This window comes from Sinocyclocheilus anshuiensis, unplaced genomic scaffold, assembly GCF_001515605.1.
Source record: "Sinocyclocheilus anshuiensis isolate Anshui unplaced genomic scaffold, SAMN03320099.WGS_v1.1 scaffold1581, whole genome shotgun sequence".
Classification (NCBI taxonomy): Eukaryota; Metazoa; Chordata; class Actinopteri; order Cypriniformes; family Cyprinidae; genus Sinocyclocheilus; species Sinocyclocheilus anshuiensis.
This window is the reverse complement of record NW_015540988.1, coordinates 13,717-32,975: the sequence shown is the minus strand read 5'-3', so window position 1 is coordinate 32,975 and position 19,259 is coordinate 13,717. Positions and strand designations below refer to the sequence as shown.

At 35.5% G+C, this 19,259-nt stretch overlaps 1 protein-coding gene across 1 annotated transcript in view; it reads left to right on the top strand.

Annotated features, from left to right (window-relative positions):
* Window positions 1-16,654: 16,654 nt before the first annotated feature.
* LOC107690144 (M-phase inducer phosphatase 1-like) overlaps window positions 16,655-19,259 on the top strand; it is a 6,810-nt gene continuing 4,205 nt past the window's right edge. Inside the window, exons 1-3 of the mRNA XM_016488377.1 lie at window positions 16,655-17,201; window positions 17,402-17,484; window positions 18,321-18,372. Coding sequence (XP_016343863.1) covers window positions 16,987-17,201; window positions 17,402-17,484; window positions 18,321-18,372 — 350 coding nt within the window. The 5' untranslated portion in view covers window positions 16,655-16,986. The remainder of the gene's footprint in view (window positions 17,202-17,401; window positions 17,485-18,320; window positions 18,373-19,259) is intronic.

Sequence of the window (19,259 nt, the reverse complement as noted above, 5' to 3'; positions counted from 1 at the left end):
TATTGTGAAATATTATTGCAATTTAAAATAACTGTTTTCTATCTTAATATATTTTAAAATGTAATTTATTGCTGCGATGTGAAAGCAGTCAATACTCCAGTCTTCAGTGTCACATGATCCTTCAGAAATCATTCTAGTATGATGATTTGCTGCTCAAGAAACATTTCTTCCTATTATTATTGGTGTTTAAAACAGTTGTGCTGCTTAATATTTTTTTTTGTGGAAACCACAATACATCTTTAGGATTCTTTTTATTTTATTTTTTTTTTAATGAATAGAAAGTTATAATTTATTTGAAAAAATCAAAAGCAAAAGCAAACTTTTGAATTATTTAATGTCTCCTTGCTGAATAAAAGAATTACTTACAAAAAAAACTAATATTAATTCATTTTAAGTAGTAAGCTAATGATACATTTTTGGCATAAATTGTTTAATAATTTTCTCTTGTTTATTTTAATCTTTGAAAAGAGAACATTCAAAAAATAATAATTAACTGTCATATAACATTTCCTTTATGTAACTTTTAAACCTATAAACGTAATAGATACAAATATTATAGCTCAGTGTAGGCAATTTTTCTGTTAAATAATTCCGTTCACACAAAATAAAGTATCTTTTTGACTGTATCATTTTTGAACTGAGTGTGGATGTAGCAATTTTTTATTTTTAAATTTCCATCAGTTCATCTCTAATATTCATCAAGCAGCCATCATAGAAATCATTGCTTATGCTTGTCTTGTAAAATCTCTGGCAGTCTGTACACATCTCATAGTCTGGTTGCTAGCAAACACACATCCACACACAACTGCTTCCCTACACAGATTAAATCAGGTTGGTTTAGCCTGTACTTGCAGCCAACCTGTTCTTGATGCAATCGAACAAAGCCACTATGTGAATGCTGTTTTTCACTAGTGTCCCTCATAAGAAGAGGAGATCAAAGGCATGTAACCATGGAGATCACCCACACAATGACACACATGCGGTCTGGGGAAGGTGGAGAAGGTTTGTGTGTTACAGCTTATTGTATAATTGTTGACTGTGTTCCTCAGTGCTCATTGCGGTGGTCTTCAGACAGACTTTTTACTGCCCTCTAGTGGCAGTGAAGAGTGGCCTAACATATGCCATTTTCTTCTGAAGTCGTCCTAGAAAATATGTAGTTGTGGTAAAACAAATATGTACAATTATATTAGAAAATATTTCAAAATATATCATATTAATTAATCGAACAAAGCCACTATGTGAATGCTGTTTTTCACTAGTGTCCCTCATAAGAAGAGGAGATCAAAGGCATGTAACCATGGAGATCACCCACACAATGACACACATGCGGTCTGGGGAAGGTGGAGAAGGTTTGTGTGTTACAGCTTATTGTATAATTGTTGACTGTGTTCCTCAGTGCTCATTGCGGTGGTCTTCAGACAGACTTTTTACTGCCCTCTAGTGGCAGTGAAGAGTGGCCTAACATATGCCATTTTCTTCTGAAGTCGTCCTAGGAAATATGTAGTTGTGGTAAAACAAATATGTACAATTATATTAGAAAATATTTCAAAATATATCATATTAATTCATGTTGCTTAGCAATATGCAACATGAAAAATGGCTAAGTGGCACAAATTGCATCATGTATGAAGAGGGGGCACATTTTAATTTGTATAATAAGTACACATTAACAATATACAATTTCAAATGAATCAAATTAAAAGTATGAAAAAATCTGCACCAGTTAAGTAAAGCAAAAACGAATGGTTATAACTGGGTGCGTAGATTCAATTAATAGAAGAAAAATACAAAAAGCCAAGGCAAAAAATCCGCGCACCAAACGAAATGCAAAGTTCAAGTTCCTTTGAGTTTATTCCTGAAGATTTACATAGAGGTGACAACAAAAACTAAAGCGCACAAACAAAAAAGTGACTGTGCACACACATACAAAAAAGGCTGGACTATCTTCAGTGCTAAAGATTCCAACACTGGTTAACAAACATTGAAGGAGATCAAGGCATAAAACAGAGAACAGATCATCAAACTGAATCAGCTGGACAATTAATTGAAGATGCAATAGGTAATTAACAATCACCGCCAAGATGGGTGGGTTTAACTGAACAAAAAAGAAAAAGAAAAAAAACCTTTGATGGACAGAAAAACCTCTAAAGAAAGCAAGAAAGATTTATAGTTTCATTAAGACCAAAAGGTTGCTCAGTTTTAACTTGAAAAATCCAACGACTTTGTAGTAATCTTTGATCAGTGTTGGAATACCTGCGGGATGGATGAATTCGGTCAATACCACAAACAACTAAAGTGTGAGCAGGGTGATTTGCATCCTTAAAGTGTCTAGCTACTGGAGATTTTGGATCACCTCTACATATAGAACTATGATGTTCATTAATGCGGGTGCGAAGTTGTCTGTTTGTTTTTACCAATGTATTGAAGCCCGCATGGACAAGTCAAAAGATTAACAACATTGGTGGAGCTGCAAGTGATGAAACTAGTTATTCGGTGTTGTTTTTTTTAGTTGCAAAACTTACAAATGTGTTAACGTTCTTTTAGAATTGCAACAAGAATAACAATGTCTGCAAGGGAAAAAAGCTTTAGGGCCTTCCGGAGGCTTGAACCGTCCATTCATAGACGTATCGCAATCTGCATGTACCAAACGATCTCTAATAGTCCGTCCTCTGGAATGAACAAAAAGAGGTAAATCGTTAAAAATATTTTTTCCAACATTGTCAACTGATAACACATGCCAATGCTTCGAGACAATATTTTTTATTTCATCACTAAGAGGACTATACGTGGTACAACAAAGGATACGCGAAGAAATAATATCATTATTATTATTATTATATTATTATTATAACATCAAAATAAATCAAATTCAAATCTTTACTGTCATTTTTGCTGTTTAAAAAATTAATACTGACCCCAAACATTTGAAAATATGGTAAAATATTGCACAATGGGAAGTGGACATTATATAAAAATAAATCTTTCAACAAAAAACTAACACATGAATACTGAATGAATAACAAATCGTTTGTGTAAATGATCTAATGACTAACTCATTAAAACAGTTATTTTAGCTGTATTTACTGTAAGCTGTTATGCTGCTTGATATTGGAAACTAGTATTTCTTAAAGAATGTTCAATTATCATAATCCTAAATATCGGTTTGTAGCACAAATTATTTGACTATTTACTACACTTTGGTGATAAAACATTTCCTTACTGCTAAAACAGGACATTTTGGTCTAATCTATTTTAGGTCGGAAAAAGTTACGAAACTATTTATAGAGAGTTTTGGATCCACCAGTGCAGACATGGAAGAAGATCCACTGCCACTCTATACCCAAAAGGATGCTCAAGGTAACATACAGGTCTCTCTTGCTTTGGTTAGGTTAGTCATAGTCAGTCATCTGGCAAACACTGAAGAATAATGATGTGCATGGAAGAAAAGTAAAAAAAAAAACCACACAACAATGATATACATCATTTTAAAAAGTAAATTGTGAAAGCTGAAGGAATTAAGTGTTTTGGAATGTTCTTCCAGACCTGTAGAGAGCAGTTCATGGTAACTGAAAGTTCAACTAATACTGTAAGGAGGAATGGGTCAAAATCTCTCCAAACCAATGTTGTTTTATGCTCACTTTAGCTGTCTTTTCTAGTTAAGGATCTCATCTCAGTGTATGTCAAATTAGCCGAGATATAAAAATCTTTGGCTTGAGTTCACAAACTTTCTATAGCACCATATAGGCTATCTACAATTCTGTGTTAAGATAACGTTAATATTCTGTTGCTCTGTTTGAATTTAAGTCACAATTTTGACCACCCTTAACAATCACTGACATGTCAAATCACAACAGGAAAAAAAAACTGTCAGAACGTTTTTCATTAGATTAGGCACAGATGACTTTATTAGTGAAGTTTAAACTTAAAACTAAAGGACCATAAACTGATAAGTCAGCAATACTGATATTATTCATAAATTATGTTGAAATCAATTGAATACTTGTGTCTTCTGTTAAACTAAAATGCTGTTTTTGAACGAAGTATAATAGCATTATTTTAAGTAAGTATAATAGTATTATTTTTAAGAAGCTAGATTATGCTAATACCCCTCACAAAAATAATACTGATGTGTGGCAGCATGATACTGTAATTAACATACCATAATATTTACACTGTACCCTAGTATAACAAGGCACTTGGTTATGTTATTTGTGACATGAATAATGTGAAGAGTAAAGAGTGTATACGAGTCTACTTTTGGAAACAGTAATTAAAAAAAAAAGTCGATCTAGAGCGCCTCCTGCCTCCCACCCACCTTGGAGAGGTTGCACTATTCCAGCTTCACGAGGTCACCTAGGGGTCCCTATAATGCTAAACCCCACCGTACTAATCTAAACTAGAGTATAAGGTCCCCCTGTATACCAGAGTGTGCGCGTTAAACCAGGTACCCAATGTAGCGTTGCGCTCATGAAGATATGCGCCATATTTATAGCTATTCTCAGTAACGTCACACTGACATGCATCAAATTGAAGCATTCTAAATAGTCTAAATACATTGTAGTGGGATTCTCTCTCAAGCTCTCAGTGTCTCTAACTGCAATACGGGTAAAAGCCTATAGTTACGTGACTGACACAAAGCGGTAGGGAGGACACGTTATAATGCAGAGCTCAAGTTAAAATAAATTCGACTAAGTTCACCGTGCGGAGTAAAACATATGCCAAATTATGAGAGTGAGAGAAAGTTGTTAATCACTGTCAACACCAGCTAACCTCAATACACCGTATCAGTAGATCTAATGTCGCAATTTTGCTCACCCATGAAACTTCCCTGAAGTTACTGTCAAATCACAGACAAGGAAAATTATGTCAGAACGCCCTATAGATGGCAGCCTCAGCAATGTTGTCTATTGCTGCAATATATTTGACAAACACCAGGTGTCATTATGGTTCACTTTGCCAACACTGATGTCAGTGCGTGTATATTTACTGCTGGGTAATCCACATATGAACATTTATTTACTTGTGATTTAAAAAAAAAAAACCTTCAGAGTTTTTGGTATTTTAAAAATATATAAATATTTTAAGATTCAACTTTATATTCAAATATATTAGATTGGAATTGTTTAATATCGTCCTATAGTTTTTAAATCACTTTCAGGGTTTGTCATGGTGGTCAAATAGTTGTAAAACTGCAATAAATCATTATATAAAAAGACAAACAGTCAAACTTCAGCATTAGGCCTACATTTAGGGTTATATCAACTTACAACCGGTAGATTCTCACATTATTTTCACTGGCTGGATCGTTAGCGCAAGAATCTTATCCCATAAAAACCTATTAATAAAGAAATCAATGAATGCGCTAATACACATAGCTCACTGGATATTGAGACATGGGAGAGATTGAAACATGTACCACAACTGGTAGCCCACCTGTTGTTTTTTTTAATATAATATTAATTAATTAGAGATAATCACTAGAACATTCACATGTATCATTTGTCTTTATTTGATCAATATGAGGACAGTCATTAATGTTTAAGCACCAAAGGCTCATATGGACGATTAGGTGACACAGTTGCCATGCATATTTCAAAATATTACAGTAAGTCAATAGTTTATTATTACATTTAATAAGTTTGGTGAAACAGCTAACAAAAAATACATAATAGTTGCAGAAGAGACAGCCATTCAAAATGCAGTCATTCAAACTGATGGAAAAAGATTAGATTTAGAACGAATATTATCCTTCTATATTCTAAATACATAAAGCTTCGGATTTATCTCTCAAACTCTCATTGTACTGCAATACAAGTAGGCCTATAGCCTAACTGACTGACCCAAAGCAGTCAGGAGAACCCTTTATACAGACTGGAGTGAAGATTCATCGCAAAGTTTTGCTCGGCAAGCATGTTTATAGGATTGTGGACACATTTCTCCGGAATGACTTTACTTGTCTACGTTCTTACGAAGCAGCAAATCGGTGATTTACAGGTCAAAAGGTGTTGTGCCGATTATTGACTCCCTGCCAAATTATTACCCCTCTTGTTGAAGGCCTAATCCTAACTCCTTCGCAACACCTAACCCTAAACCTACCAAGACTAGGGGGTAATAATCTGGCGGGGGTCAGAAATCGGTATTAAAAGCCTACCGATAAACCGGTACCGATTCTGCACATACACTGACCTCCTCCATCTGTGCTCTTCCACAGTTGAGTTTGTTTGTTTGTTTTTAAATGCATTCTAAAAATGCAGCACTCACATTCAGCTGTTAAAAGACAAGTCTCTGGAGATCACAGTGATCTTTGAAAACGAATTCTATTAAACTCAGGATACACAGTAAGTGTATCATGGTCGTAGATATAAACACTGATGCCAAACTATGAGACCTAGAAAACCTGTGATTGTGAGACCTATGAGAAAATACTTCCTATCCTGAGTCTTTAGTGTCCTCTAGTGGACGTTAGTCCACCCCAAGAAATAGTCCAATTAGTCATGGGCCCCACCCCAAAATACATAGGCCCATATATGCAAAAATGAGTAAATCTAAATTCTTTTGATACATCTATTTTAAAAAGTAGGGTTTTCAAATAACAAATAATTTCAAATAATAAGTAGTGTAAAACTTTTTATTCGGAAATGAATAAGCATGTAAATATGATTTCAGAGGAAAGATTATTTTTCCAGAATTGTTAACTAAAAAGCAAATGTACTTATTATAGCGCCACCTAGTGTCTGGTGGAAGTGTGTGAGGGTGCCAAGAGCAGATAAAGAATAATTAGCTAAACAGCACAAACACAAAGCACCATCAGTGCTTGGACTCCTGTCACTCAGAACCCTTGAAACAGCTTTTCCTCAGATCAGTTCAACACTTCATTTCTCAATGATTAAGAAAAGTAAAAATATGAAAATGCATTTCTAAAAAAAAACAAAAAAAAAAAACATGCTGCTGCTGAAAGCCTAAGTTAATTTTAAATAAAATGTAAAATGAAGCCTAAGTTAATTTTAAATAATAGGATATGTGCTTCCACTATTGGACAATTATGAAAACTTTGAAAAGTTAGACTTCACCTGCTATCAGTTTAACTATTAATAATTTTATTATACATATATAAACAATGTAGAGTGAATGAGCTGTCAATATAAATATCTGACACATTGTTGTGGTGTTGACCGATAATGAGTGACAGTGAAAACAGACATTTTTGTGTGAAAATGGTAAAGACAGGAGATGCACATAGTGAAAATGCCTATTAACCTCTTTAACTCAACCACACACACACACACACACACACACACACACACAAACACACACTTCAGGTTTGACTATATCCTTGTGGGGACTCTCCATAGGCGTAATGCTTTTTCTACTGTACAGACCGTATATTCTATTGCCCTACACCAACCCTACACCTAAACCTACTCCTTACAGGAAACTTTCTGCATTTTTAGATTTTCCAAAAACTTAATTCTGTGTGATTTATAAGCTTGTTTACCCGTGGGGACCTCAATTTAGGTCCCCACCATGACACGAGTCCCCATGAGTCTGTGTGTATTCAGGTTTAAGTCCCCACCAGAATAGAAAAACAGGTACACTTCAGGTTTTACTATATCCTTGTGGCGACATTTGGTTCCCACAATGGAGGATAAACCTGTACACACACACACGCACGCACACGCACACACACACACACACAAAAGCCTTTTTGTCAGAGAGATTGCTGTATGTCATGCCAACCATCTCTGCTCCACATCCCTTATATCCTTATGATAGATAAGACCAGAAGATCAGGATGACAACAGCTTGTTGTGTGTGTGCATGTTCAAACACTGGAGTATGTTCATTTTCCATCTTTCTGTTATCCCCCAAACATACCCAACAACATCACATTTAGATGAATTCTAGTCAGTATTCAGCCTGCTGTCACTTATCTAAAACAAACAAACAATTCTGCCTTCTAGCAATTATATGTTTGTTTGACACGGCTCACTGATTTCTGAGTGCTGCTGGGACAGAACAGGCTGAAAGAACTGAATTTATTTTGGCAGAATCTTTTCAACATGTTCAGAGGTTTTCTCTTGTCATGATTGAGTTATTGTGATTTTTCTCCTGAGATGAGTGCCATAGTTGAGATGTCGGAGATACAGTGCTTTCTTATTCAAAGTGACTTAAAGTTCACTTCAGAAACAGCAGCCAAGGTGTTAAAGTAGATAACTGTGAAAGATTGTATTGTTGTTTATGCTAGATAACTAAAACTGAAAGTTCACTGTAATTTAATTTAAGTTAAAGGATGTTTACTGAAACTATCTCACCACAAAACTGCCACACCTTTGCTCTTCCTGGGTGGTTTAAAAACCAATCTTGCCTAAAAAACAAATCTATGGACATTTATTTGATTAAAAATTGTTATTCTGTTCTCATCAACACTCATCAAGGCCCCTGAGGAGTGTAGATCTTAAATAGAAGTTGCAGACAGACCACTTTACGCACTAATAATATTTACTGTAAAATGTATTAATATTAGTACGTATTAATATTTTTAATTAGCTTTTATTTTTTTGATTTTTAGTTTTCACTTTAATTTTAGTTTACATTTTAGTAATTTTTTATGTGCTTTTGTCATTTTTATTAGCTTGTTAAAAATATTTCTAATTAGTTTTAATTTATTTCAGTTTTAGTTTCACTTTAGTTGTCAGACTTTGTTCCATGTTTTGTGTGTTCTGCTCCCCATGTGCCTTCCCATGCCCTTATTTGGTTAGTTTCCTGTTCATCCCCTGATTAGTGTTTCATTGCTCCCAGGTGTGTCTCGTCATCCCCTCCTCCTGTGTGTGTGTATAAATAGTGTTCCCAGTCCCAAGTTCTCTGTCCGCTGTTAAACGTCTTCCTGAGTTCGTCTCCCTTGGTTCCTGAAAATAAAGTCTTGGTAAAGTATTCTCCAGCGTCTCCTCGTTCCTCGTGTTTGTGCATCATGACATTAGTTCAGTTTTTGTAACTTAAACGTATTTTATTTCTGTTAATTGCCAATTAAAAATTTAAAGTTTAAGTTTTTAATCTAAGATTTAGATTAGATTTGATTTAAGCTTTATTTCAATTAATGAAAATACTAATTTTTTTTTGTAAAGTTTTAGCTATAAACACTGAGGTTCAAGAGGAGCCTGTTCATTTAATCATGTCATTCTCACTGCAAGACTAGTAAACAGCTGTTCACTTAGTTCTGTTTTGTTTTTATGCATTACTATCAAATGTGAACTTGTTAAATATTATTATACAATAAACCATGTATTATACATACAATGAGCAACATATTATATTTTACTCTCTAGTAATAGTACCATTGTTCAATCCATGACTAACTCAATTAAATAGGGTACATTATTTCCAGTACAACTGTTGAGAGCAGTTAAAGTCCAGCATCAGATGACAAGCATAATGAAATATTGATCAGCAGGTGGGATATGGATTATTAATGACTGGATAAAAGCTGCTGAGCTCAGTATAACACACAGAGGCATTTGCAGATCGGTGCATTAAACATTCCTGTGCAAACACAGAGCTGTATTAACACTGCTGAAGGTCCAATTCACACACAATTACAGGCTGCTTTTGACTGGGCTGTGACGAGCATTTGCAAACGTCCCATTTTACTGCACTACGGCTACCACTCAATGCATTTTAAATGAGGACAATCAGTGTTTATAGACCATCAATATGCGCCACAGGACCCCCACAGAAGAGCTCTGTGTGTCTTTACAAAGTGGCTGAATGCAGCATCGCAGGCTGACTGGGGGTTTGATAAGGAAGTCTTTAAAATTGCTTCCCATAATGTGGTTTACTGATTCAAAGAAAGCTGTTAATATTTGTGCTGTTTTTAATTGTTAAGGGGATAGTTCACCCAAAAATGAATATTCTGTCATCATTTACTCACCCTTATGTCATTCCAAACCTGTATGAGTTTCATTCTATATTTTGATAAGATATTTGTAAGAATGCTGTTGGTACCCATTGACTTCCACAGTATTTCTTTCACTATGGAAGTCAATGGGGACAAACAACTGTTTGGTTCATCAAAATTCTTCAAAACATCTTCTTTTGTGTTCTTAAGAAAAGAAAGAAATGTATACAGGTGTGGAACGGCATGAGGGTGAGTAAATGATGACAAAATGTTCATTTTTGGGTGAACTGTTCCTTTAATTTTGATAATGAGGAATGATCAACTATTCTGCATTTTAAAATGACAAAATGTTCAAAATTGATTTTGAAAGCCTGAAAACTCATGTGGACAATTTTGAATCTGACCATGTTTGCTTCCGTTGGAAACTGTGGAGATATATTATCATCAGATCAATAGATCCTTTTAATATTGTCATAAACATTTCATGTTTCACATTGATCAGCCTTGTCACCTTTGAACCCTCCTCCGTCCTGTGTGATAATCTCCAGCTGTCACTGTCTTTGACCAGCTGTATAGGCCTGTCTATTTCACCTCTCTCTCTCTTCCTTGTCTCTAGCCTTGTCGTCTCCTTTCCGTCTCAGGTCTGTTGGAACCCGTTGGCCTCTACGCCTCACTCCCAACAAACCCCCTACTCTCCTTTTTTCAACGCTCTCCTCCCCCTTCTCTCTTTTGTCCCTGCTTTTTTTCGTATTCCCTCCAGAACGCCAGCCTAAGGCTGAGTTATTTTCTCCCTGCAGGCCCATCTGTTCCCAGGAGACACAGTGGGCAGATGTTCTTGCCCGTCTCATTCTCCCCCTCTCTCTGTCTCAGTGCCTCTCTTTCCCTCTCTTTCATGCTGACCTGAAAGCAGTGGTCAGCAGTGGTCTTCATTGTGTCATTATGTCCATACGTATGGACAAGACTGAGAAATGTATCTGTGTTTCAAATAATACCCCTGTGAAAAAGACGTGCACTTAATTGCATTGAATGTACATTTGTAATGTACTTCAACTCTTAAAAGTATATAAAAAAACTACTTGCAGATAATATAATATTAATAAAGTAAAATGCCACTCATAGAGAGTACACTTTCATTATGTTTTAGGTAGACTTTAAAAATTTAACTTTAAAATAATGTCAAATTAAAAGTTTTACTTTAAACTAGAGTTTAAATCGTTATGTTTTAATAATTGTTTGTCATGCTCTAAAGAAAAAACACTTGAGTAAAGCACAAATTGATTATAATTTTAACTGAAGCGTTTTATTCAGTATTACATTGTTAATTTATCTTAAATGCACTAAATTGCAACTTCACAATTAAAAATAAATATACTTAAATACATGCCATTCAGATTTAAATGACATGAAATATTTTTGTTTGCCATTAATGCTTGTCAGTACATTAAGCAGTGCACTTTATTTCAGAGAAAATAGAAGTAAATATCAAATTATATATATGAAGATGTGCTAAAGTCCTACCTAAGTCAGTCAAAAAAGCACTCTAAAGTTCAGCTATTGCATTTAATATAAATTCAAAGTATAATACAGTTTCTTTTAAGTGCAATTAAGTGTCTGAAAACATTACATTTAGATCAAATGGAAGTTTATAAGTATATCCTTACTGTAATAACTAGCATGCTTAAGTGTATTTATATGTACTGCATAAATGTAATGCATTTTACTTTTTTTTTATTTACTCTTTATTTTTATTCTAAAACACGCACACACACACACACACACACACACACACACACACACATAATACAAAAAAACAACCCCCCCAAAAAAGTCACAAACTGCCTCTTTTCATTTTCATTCAAATGTATTCAACAGCTGTTTGACTTTGAGATCTTTACCAAAGATCACTTAAGTACCACAGTCACTTTTCTTACATCTTCAGTAAGTGAGGTGTGTGTGAGAGAGGCAGGTGAGGGGTTTAGTGCGTTCAGTTCTTCTCCAATGCATGTGTTAATGCACGACCCTTTGCACCATTTGGGCTTTGGGGTTTTCCTGATGGCTCAGGGTGGTAATGAGGCAGGTTTAACTGAAGAGGACATTAATAACAGAGCAATACACTCTCCACATTAGAGCTATGCAAATGCTTATATTCACACTCAGTCATTCACTGAGGCAGAAGCCTCAAATGCGAAGCGTTTAGGCCAGACCACCTGTCACATGGATGTGAACATTCACTTACACACAGACAAAAGCTGACATTTTAGGGGTTTCAAAGGGATTGTGTACATCATTCTATATATACCATTTCTATAGATGTGACTCTGATTTGAGGGCTGTGGATCAGGGATAGAGCACTGTCTTCCTTTCTGAATGAGTCCCCACTTTACTCTTTATCCAGGAAGTTCATTAAAGCAACAGACATTTTTAATGGGTCAAAGCACTTGCACAATGCATTCATAAGCTGTTGTGTCGGGACCACCAGTTTAGCACTTCATTCAGAGATTAGTGTAGGTCCTTAGATATTATGAGAAATATATAATCAGGATTCCTTTATCTGCATTTTCATGTAATTCAATTCCAAGTGATTACTTAGAACAAATTTAATTGAGCAGTGCACATTTGTTCTTTCTTGTACTAACATTATATCAAGCTGTGTGTGAGTTATTTCACAGACCCATAGACAGTTTGAAAAATCTAAATTTACAGATTATATCAGTGCTGGTACAATTGTGTCTTGAGTGAGGCTGATCTCTCCCGCCCTGAGAAAGCCCACATGTCCTTTTGTGAATCCGCACAGCAGGTGTTTACCCGTTAGCAAACGTCAGTTCGTAGTAAAACTGTCTGGGCAAGTTCTCTGAGATCCTTCAATACAAGCCTGTTCATCCAGTTTGACATGAGACTTTTCCTGCTGTTGTTTAGTATGAATTTATTGTGCACTTTGAGATTTTAATAATTGTTACCCTGGCTGGCTCAGACCTGGGCCCTATAAATCTAATAAAGCTATTTTTTAGTAATATGCTACATGTGATCAGACTAGCATAGGTGAAGACAGACATTTAGTCTTTGTTTAGTCATTAAACAAAAGATGATCTCATTGTAAGATTTCATGAAATGCTTTTTAAGTCTTCTTTGGGTTATTAATTTTATAGGGAGTTGTAATGTAATTAGTTTTAATTTAAAACTTATCAACTCAATTTACACTACCATTCAAAGGTTGTGGGTCAGATTTTTTTTCATGTTGTGGAAGGAAGTCTCTTAAGCTCTTAGTTAAAATAATTTCTGTTGTTATATTTTAAAAGGTAATTTATTCCTGTAATGCAAAGCTGAATTTTCAGCAGTCATTACTTCAGTCTTAATCTTTCAGAAATCGTTCTAATATGCTGATTTGGTGCTTACTATTACAGTTTTTTTTTTGCACACTGCTTGCACACAAAATCTTTACTTGTCACACAATTTCTGAAACCTGGCACTCAAACAGCAGAACCACACACTAAATCTGCAAAACCATACACTAATTCTCGGCCTTAGACTCAGTTTTCAATGGCATAAAACACTTTTTGCAAAACACAACACACAATTATGTAACACAAAAATCTAACAATAATTAATATTATGGCAAAGGTGTTTGCAAATGTTTGCTTTTGAGATGTGTTTGTGATATTTTGAATGCAGTGCTTCATTTTGCAAGCGATGCGAGGCATTTTGCATTGTGTGCAATTCTTGGATTTGTGTGCAATGTTTTGAAAAAAAGAGGCAAAGCTTTGAAAATGTGTGTAAGCAGTTGAAAAAAAACTGTATACGTGTTGAAAACAGTGTTTAATATTTTTGTGGAAACTGTGAAAATTTTTTTTTTTTTTCGGGATTCTCATGATTAATAAAAAGTTCAAAAGAACAGCATTTATTTGAAATAGAAATCTTTTGTAGCGTTATAAATGTCATTTTGATCAGTTAATGCATCCTTGCTGAATAAAAGCATCAATTTCATTAAAAACAAACAAACAAAAAAAGATACTGACCCCCAAACTTTTTAACGGTATATTTTATATTACAGATCTGTGAAACAAATGCACATTCAGAACAAACACACAACGTAAATAATAGAATTAATCTGTGTATCTAAAATAAAAAAAGACTTTAAAAGTATATAATTATTTTGGTTAAAAACCTTTTTATAACATCTCTTTTAGTATGACAATGATTCTGGCTGTACCTGTCTCTACTCGGTATATATATAACAGAAGAATGTAAAAAAAACTAAACAAAATAAAACAACCTACAATAAAATGATTAACTGACATGCACGTAAATCAATGAGCTTTCCCATCCTATTCCCACAGTCCCATTGTGCTAGAATTGGAGGGATTCTGCAGAAACAGAGGAGGGTGACCGGGAGGTTATCAAGGCTAACAGATACAGTCAGGTTGTTTTGTCTTTCTAAGGCTGTCACGGTTCATCCTTACCAAATGTTCAAAATAAAACTTCCGACAGTACCACAGTTTGCATTTGTTTAATATTTTTGTGGAAACTGTGAAAATTTTTTTTTTTTTTCGGGATTCTCATGATTAATAAAAAGTTCAAAAGAACAGCATTTATTTGAAATAGAAATCTTTTGTAGCGTTATAAATGTCATTTTGATCAGTTAATGCATCCTTGCTGAATAAAAGCATCAATTTCATTAAAAACAAACAAACAAAAAAAGATACTGACCCCCAAACTTTTTAACGGTATATTTGATATTACAGATCTGTGAAACAAATGCACATTCAGAACAAACACACAACGTAAATAATAGAATTAATATGTGTATCTAAAATAAAAAAAGACTTTAAAAGTATATAATTATTTTGGTTAAAAACCTTTTTATAACATCTCTTTTAGTATGACAATGATTCTGGCTGTACCTGTCTCTACTCGGTATATATATAACAGAAGAATGTAAAAAAAACTAAACAAAATAAAACAACCTACAATAAAATGATTAACTGACATGCACGTAAATCAATGAGCTTTCCCATCCTATTCCCACAGTCCCATTGTGCTAGAATTGGAGGGATTCTGCAGAAACAGAGGAGGGTGACCGGGAGGTTATCAAGGCTAACAGGTACAATCAGGTTGTTTTGTCTTTCTAAGGCTGTCACGGTTCATCCTTACCAAATGTTCAAAATAAAAATTCCGACAGTACCACAGTTTGCATTAAATTCATATTGGAATCTTGCCTATAGTGTGAACTTTATTGTAAAGAGCCCTAGTGTGAAGTGAAGGGCTTCTCTTGGAAAGTGTCTGTATATCCCAGCAATCTCCTCAAGCAATCATATGCTATATCTACTGTCTGGAGGGCCATGGCGTAGTTTGTGATGCATGTGTGAAGTGAGATATTGGATAATTTTTGGGCATGCACTGAATGGTATGTTTTATCTCTTACAGCCTATGTGTTGGCCAACTTCATCAGATATCCTCACCACAAAGATCTATAGGTCAGGGAAGGAATTTACGTAGGCTATATTTCTCACACAGCCTCATTTTAATTTGTTTGAAACACTCTGACAAAGGCCACTTGTAGCATAAAGCTAAAGTGTCACCTTCCCCCAACATACACACAAACATATAGAATTGGCAAAACAAAAACAGTTTTGCTTTTAGTTAATGTAATTACCTTAACATTCAACATCCATAGCAACTTGTTTTGAGAAACATATTCATATTTTGGTAAAGTAACGGGCCACAATATTCATATATTCAATAACAGATTTCTGTGTTCACAGTCAGCCCTTTTTGTTTTGCCAAATCTGTGTCACTGTCTAACAGTACTATTTGTCATGAAATGGAAACTAGGTTAATGTGGCTATGTAAATGTAGCCAGGTCAGCAAAAAGCTGAGAATTTGAGTCATAAACATTTGTATTATCTCTTATCTTTAGGCTAATTTAAACACTCACAGCCTCTATTTGGCATCAATGGCTAGTTTAATATGAAAGTAGTTGACATGCGTGCAGGGGAACCTGGGAACCTTTTTATTTCTCAGCTTTTTTTCAGGTTAAAATGTACATTTATAAGGGAAACTGTATATCCGTTTTGTTTTATTATACATTAAATATTTTCATATTTTTAAATCTTTTTGACATCACTAGCTTTCTCTCTAAATTAATATGAGGTAATGGAAACTGCATGTATGATAAGCTTGAAGAATACTTAAAAGATTATTTTAAAATAGTTTAAAATTATTAAATTAAAATTAAAATTGGATGATAACATCAAATAATTGCTGAAAATACTGAAAATTCAATTTCAACTACCTATAAGTTAAATAAATAAACTGCAGAGAACTACCAGTACAAACATATACCAAAAACAGACGTTTTACAAACGTTTGTTTTGTAGTAAACAAATATATATTTACTTCTTTGTCCATGAGATTTGAGTGGTACGTTCCGCGCCAGGACGTTGGCATTTGATTGGTTTTCTTGCAACTGAAGGCGTTTCCAAGCTGCAGCTTGAACTGTTCCGCGGGAAAAGCTTTCCTCGTTCTACATCTATACATTTATATCCCGCCCAATTTATGTAAACATAAAAGCCATTGGGTGAGTTTATAGAAGCGCTGTTGTTACCTTAATGTTCATTGGACATCAAAGTTGTCTGTCATTCTTTGGACCGCCCACCTTCCCTCAGAGAACAATGCGGAAAAAAGAGGAAGCGCATGTGATTGGTTGAATCAGATATAACGGTGCTACTCATTGGCTACTCCGATTGCCGCTTGTGGACTGCCTGTTTTGAACATAAATAAGAGCTACATTCAGCACTTTCTTCCTCAGCAGAGTTTGGAAAGGTCAGAGAGAGTGCAATCTAATCGGCAGCTCTCTGACAACAAAGATCACAGAAGATGGATTTTTAAAACCCCCCTTTTTATAGTGTCTTGTGTAATCTGGCGAAGTTATTATGCAGAATTCTGCAAGTTGTTTTCTCAAACCTAAATAAGATCAATTTAAGCCCCTGTCCTGGTTGCTGTGCGCTTGCTAACTTGGCTTAACCCTTTGTCGTCTTAATCGCGCTTGACTGGATCTTATTTTCAACAATCATCCGACGATCCGCGTCCCTTCAGAGATGGATTTTGATATTGCTCCAGGCGACATCAGCCCTGTAAATGATCCGTTCAGCGCCGGGCCCGATGCAGTCCTCAGACCTCCGCTGCTCTCCTTACCGGAGATCGGGGCGAGGGGCTCCCCCTGCGTGAACCTGTCCTCCCCCGGACCCATGGCAGTGCTGTCTCCTGTGACCAACCTGGCTCTAAACCTGAATAATCTCGCTGTTCTTGGAGGGTGAGTGAAGCTGGGCTATTCTTTGATAGCACGAGTAAAAAGTAAACAACCACAGAGCTACTTCCTGGAATTGTTCTGAGGCTGATTACATTACGTTACTCTCGCTATCAAAGCCTGGTGTATTTGTGTAATAGTTAAACCGTTTATATAATGCAATACATTTCAGTTTTTAAATTCTTTGCTTTGACGTTTTGATGTAGTCAATGTGAGACACCAAAGCGGAAGAAAACCTTGCCCCTCCTGAAGATCCCTTCCTTCGCCTCTGATGCTTCTTCAGATGCAGGTTAGCTTGGAGAACATGCATTCGTTTTCCTGTAAAAACTTGAACGCCAGTGAGTTTGTGTATGGCAAGCCTTTTAAGCTTTTATCTGTCTACCACTTATTTTTGATAGTGAGCAGTTAAATAAAAAAAAACCCGTCATGTTCAATTACTAAGGTCTTATTAGTTAATGCTACTTGTTCATTAGTAAAGTGTATCAATTCCAGTTGTCATAGTGTTAAATTAATAGACACTTGTTTCTAGCCAATGTCACCTCATTAGTAATGTAGCAGGGTGGTGATTTGTATGAATTAGTTCAATGTGATTTGTGCAATGTTTTTATTATTTAGAAAGCATCCACCCTATAAACTGAACCTTCTGTGGGGTGTAAAAAAGTTTACGTTTACAAATTAGCCATAATTTGCTAAAATGTAAAATAGTTTACCCAAGAGTGTGTTGGATTGGCAACTTTATAAATCATTAACTTAATTATAACTTTTAGTTATTTATATAAGTCATTAGATGTGTCATTTTAAAAAAGCAGTAACTAGTAAGATGAAAAGTGTTGCTAGTAATAGATTTTTGTGTCTCATAAATTGTTACAATTATCTAATAAATATGAGCAATAATTGTAAAGCATACTAGTTGGATGTAATTGCTCACTAGTAATGAAATTAAGTGCTACTAACAATGCATTTTTTTGAGTTGGTTGAGAGGAATGTTAAAGCTTGCCATACAGTGTGGGTGTGTGACAGGTCATACCATTTGGAATGTGAGCAGTGATCTTTAGGCTATAGTTAAGCTCTGCTGTATTATTAACAGCTTGTGGCGGTTTTCTCACCTGTGTCTCCTCCCCACAGGTCTTGGACTAGAGTCTCCCAGCCCTTTGGATGCTCTGGATGCTGAGCAGAAGTGAGTATGATTCTTCTGCCTGTTGGTCATAATATCTGACATGTGAGATGGAGCTTGGCTTGAGGATTATACGTCTAATCTAGTCCCTGCCGTTAGATGGAGCGTACATATGCTCAGCTTGTCTGTTTTTCATGGCTTCGCTGAGCATATGCTGGCATCCATCACAGATCACACACACAGAGTCACTGGATATCTGAACCACACTGCACATCCTTTTATTAAAGCAATGATTCAGCTTAGAATGAAATGACATGTACTCGCACAAGTTATTCACAAGAATGATTTACTTTTGTGAGGCACAAAGTAAGATTTTAGGCAGAATGACATTGTTTAATTGAATAAACCAGAAATAATTTTTTGGGTAAACTATCATTTTAAATTCGCAAAGGCTCAGATGTAGTATTATTCACCCAGCATGCATTAAATCTGTTTAAATCCCTGGCTCTCTGGTAATCTACAGTCTGTGAGACAGTTCTCCTTTCCAAGCCATTTGGTGTCTGTGGGAATCCATTTATCTGCAGCCAGGCCTACAGCTGTTTGGGTTCCTCACACATCAGTGTGTGTGTGTGTTGTGTGGCTCGTTTTTGAAGGGGGCTGGGTGAATGGTGACACGCTTTTCATGCCCTGTGAGAGCAGGCATCCAAATAGAGCGGTAATATGTGTGTGTGTGTGTGTGAGGTAGGCAGGCTTACTACAGAAGCCTCTTCTTAACTCTAATTCCTCCTTTTTCCTATGCTATGAAAGAGCCACACTCCTTACCTCCTCCCCCTCCAAACCACCATTCACTCTCTCCCCCTGCTCTCCTCTTCCAACAAAAGAAGCTTTAGAGGGGGTTAGAGTTGTGTGGGCATATGGTAAATTAGAAGACCCCCCCCCCCCCCACCTTT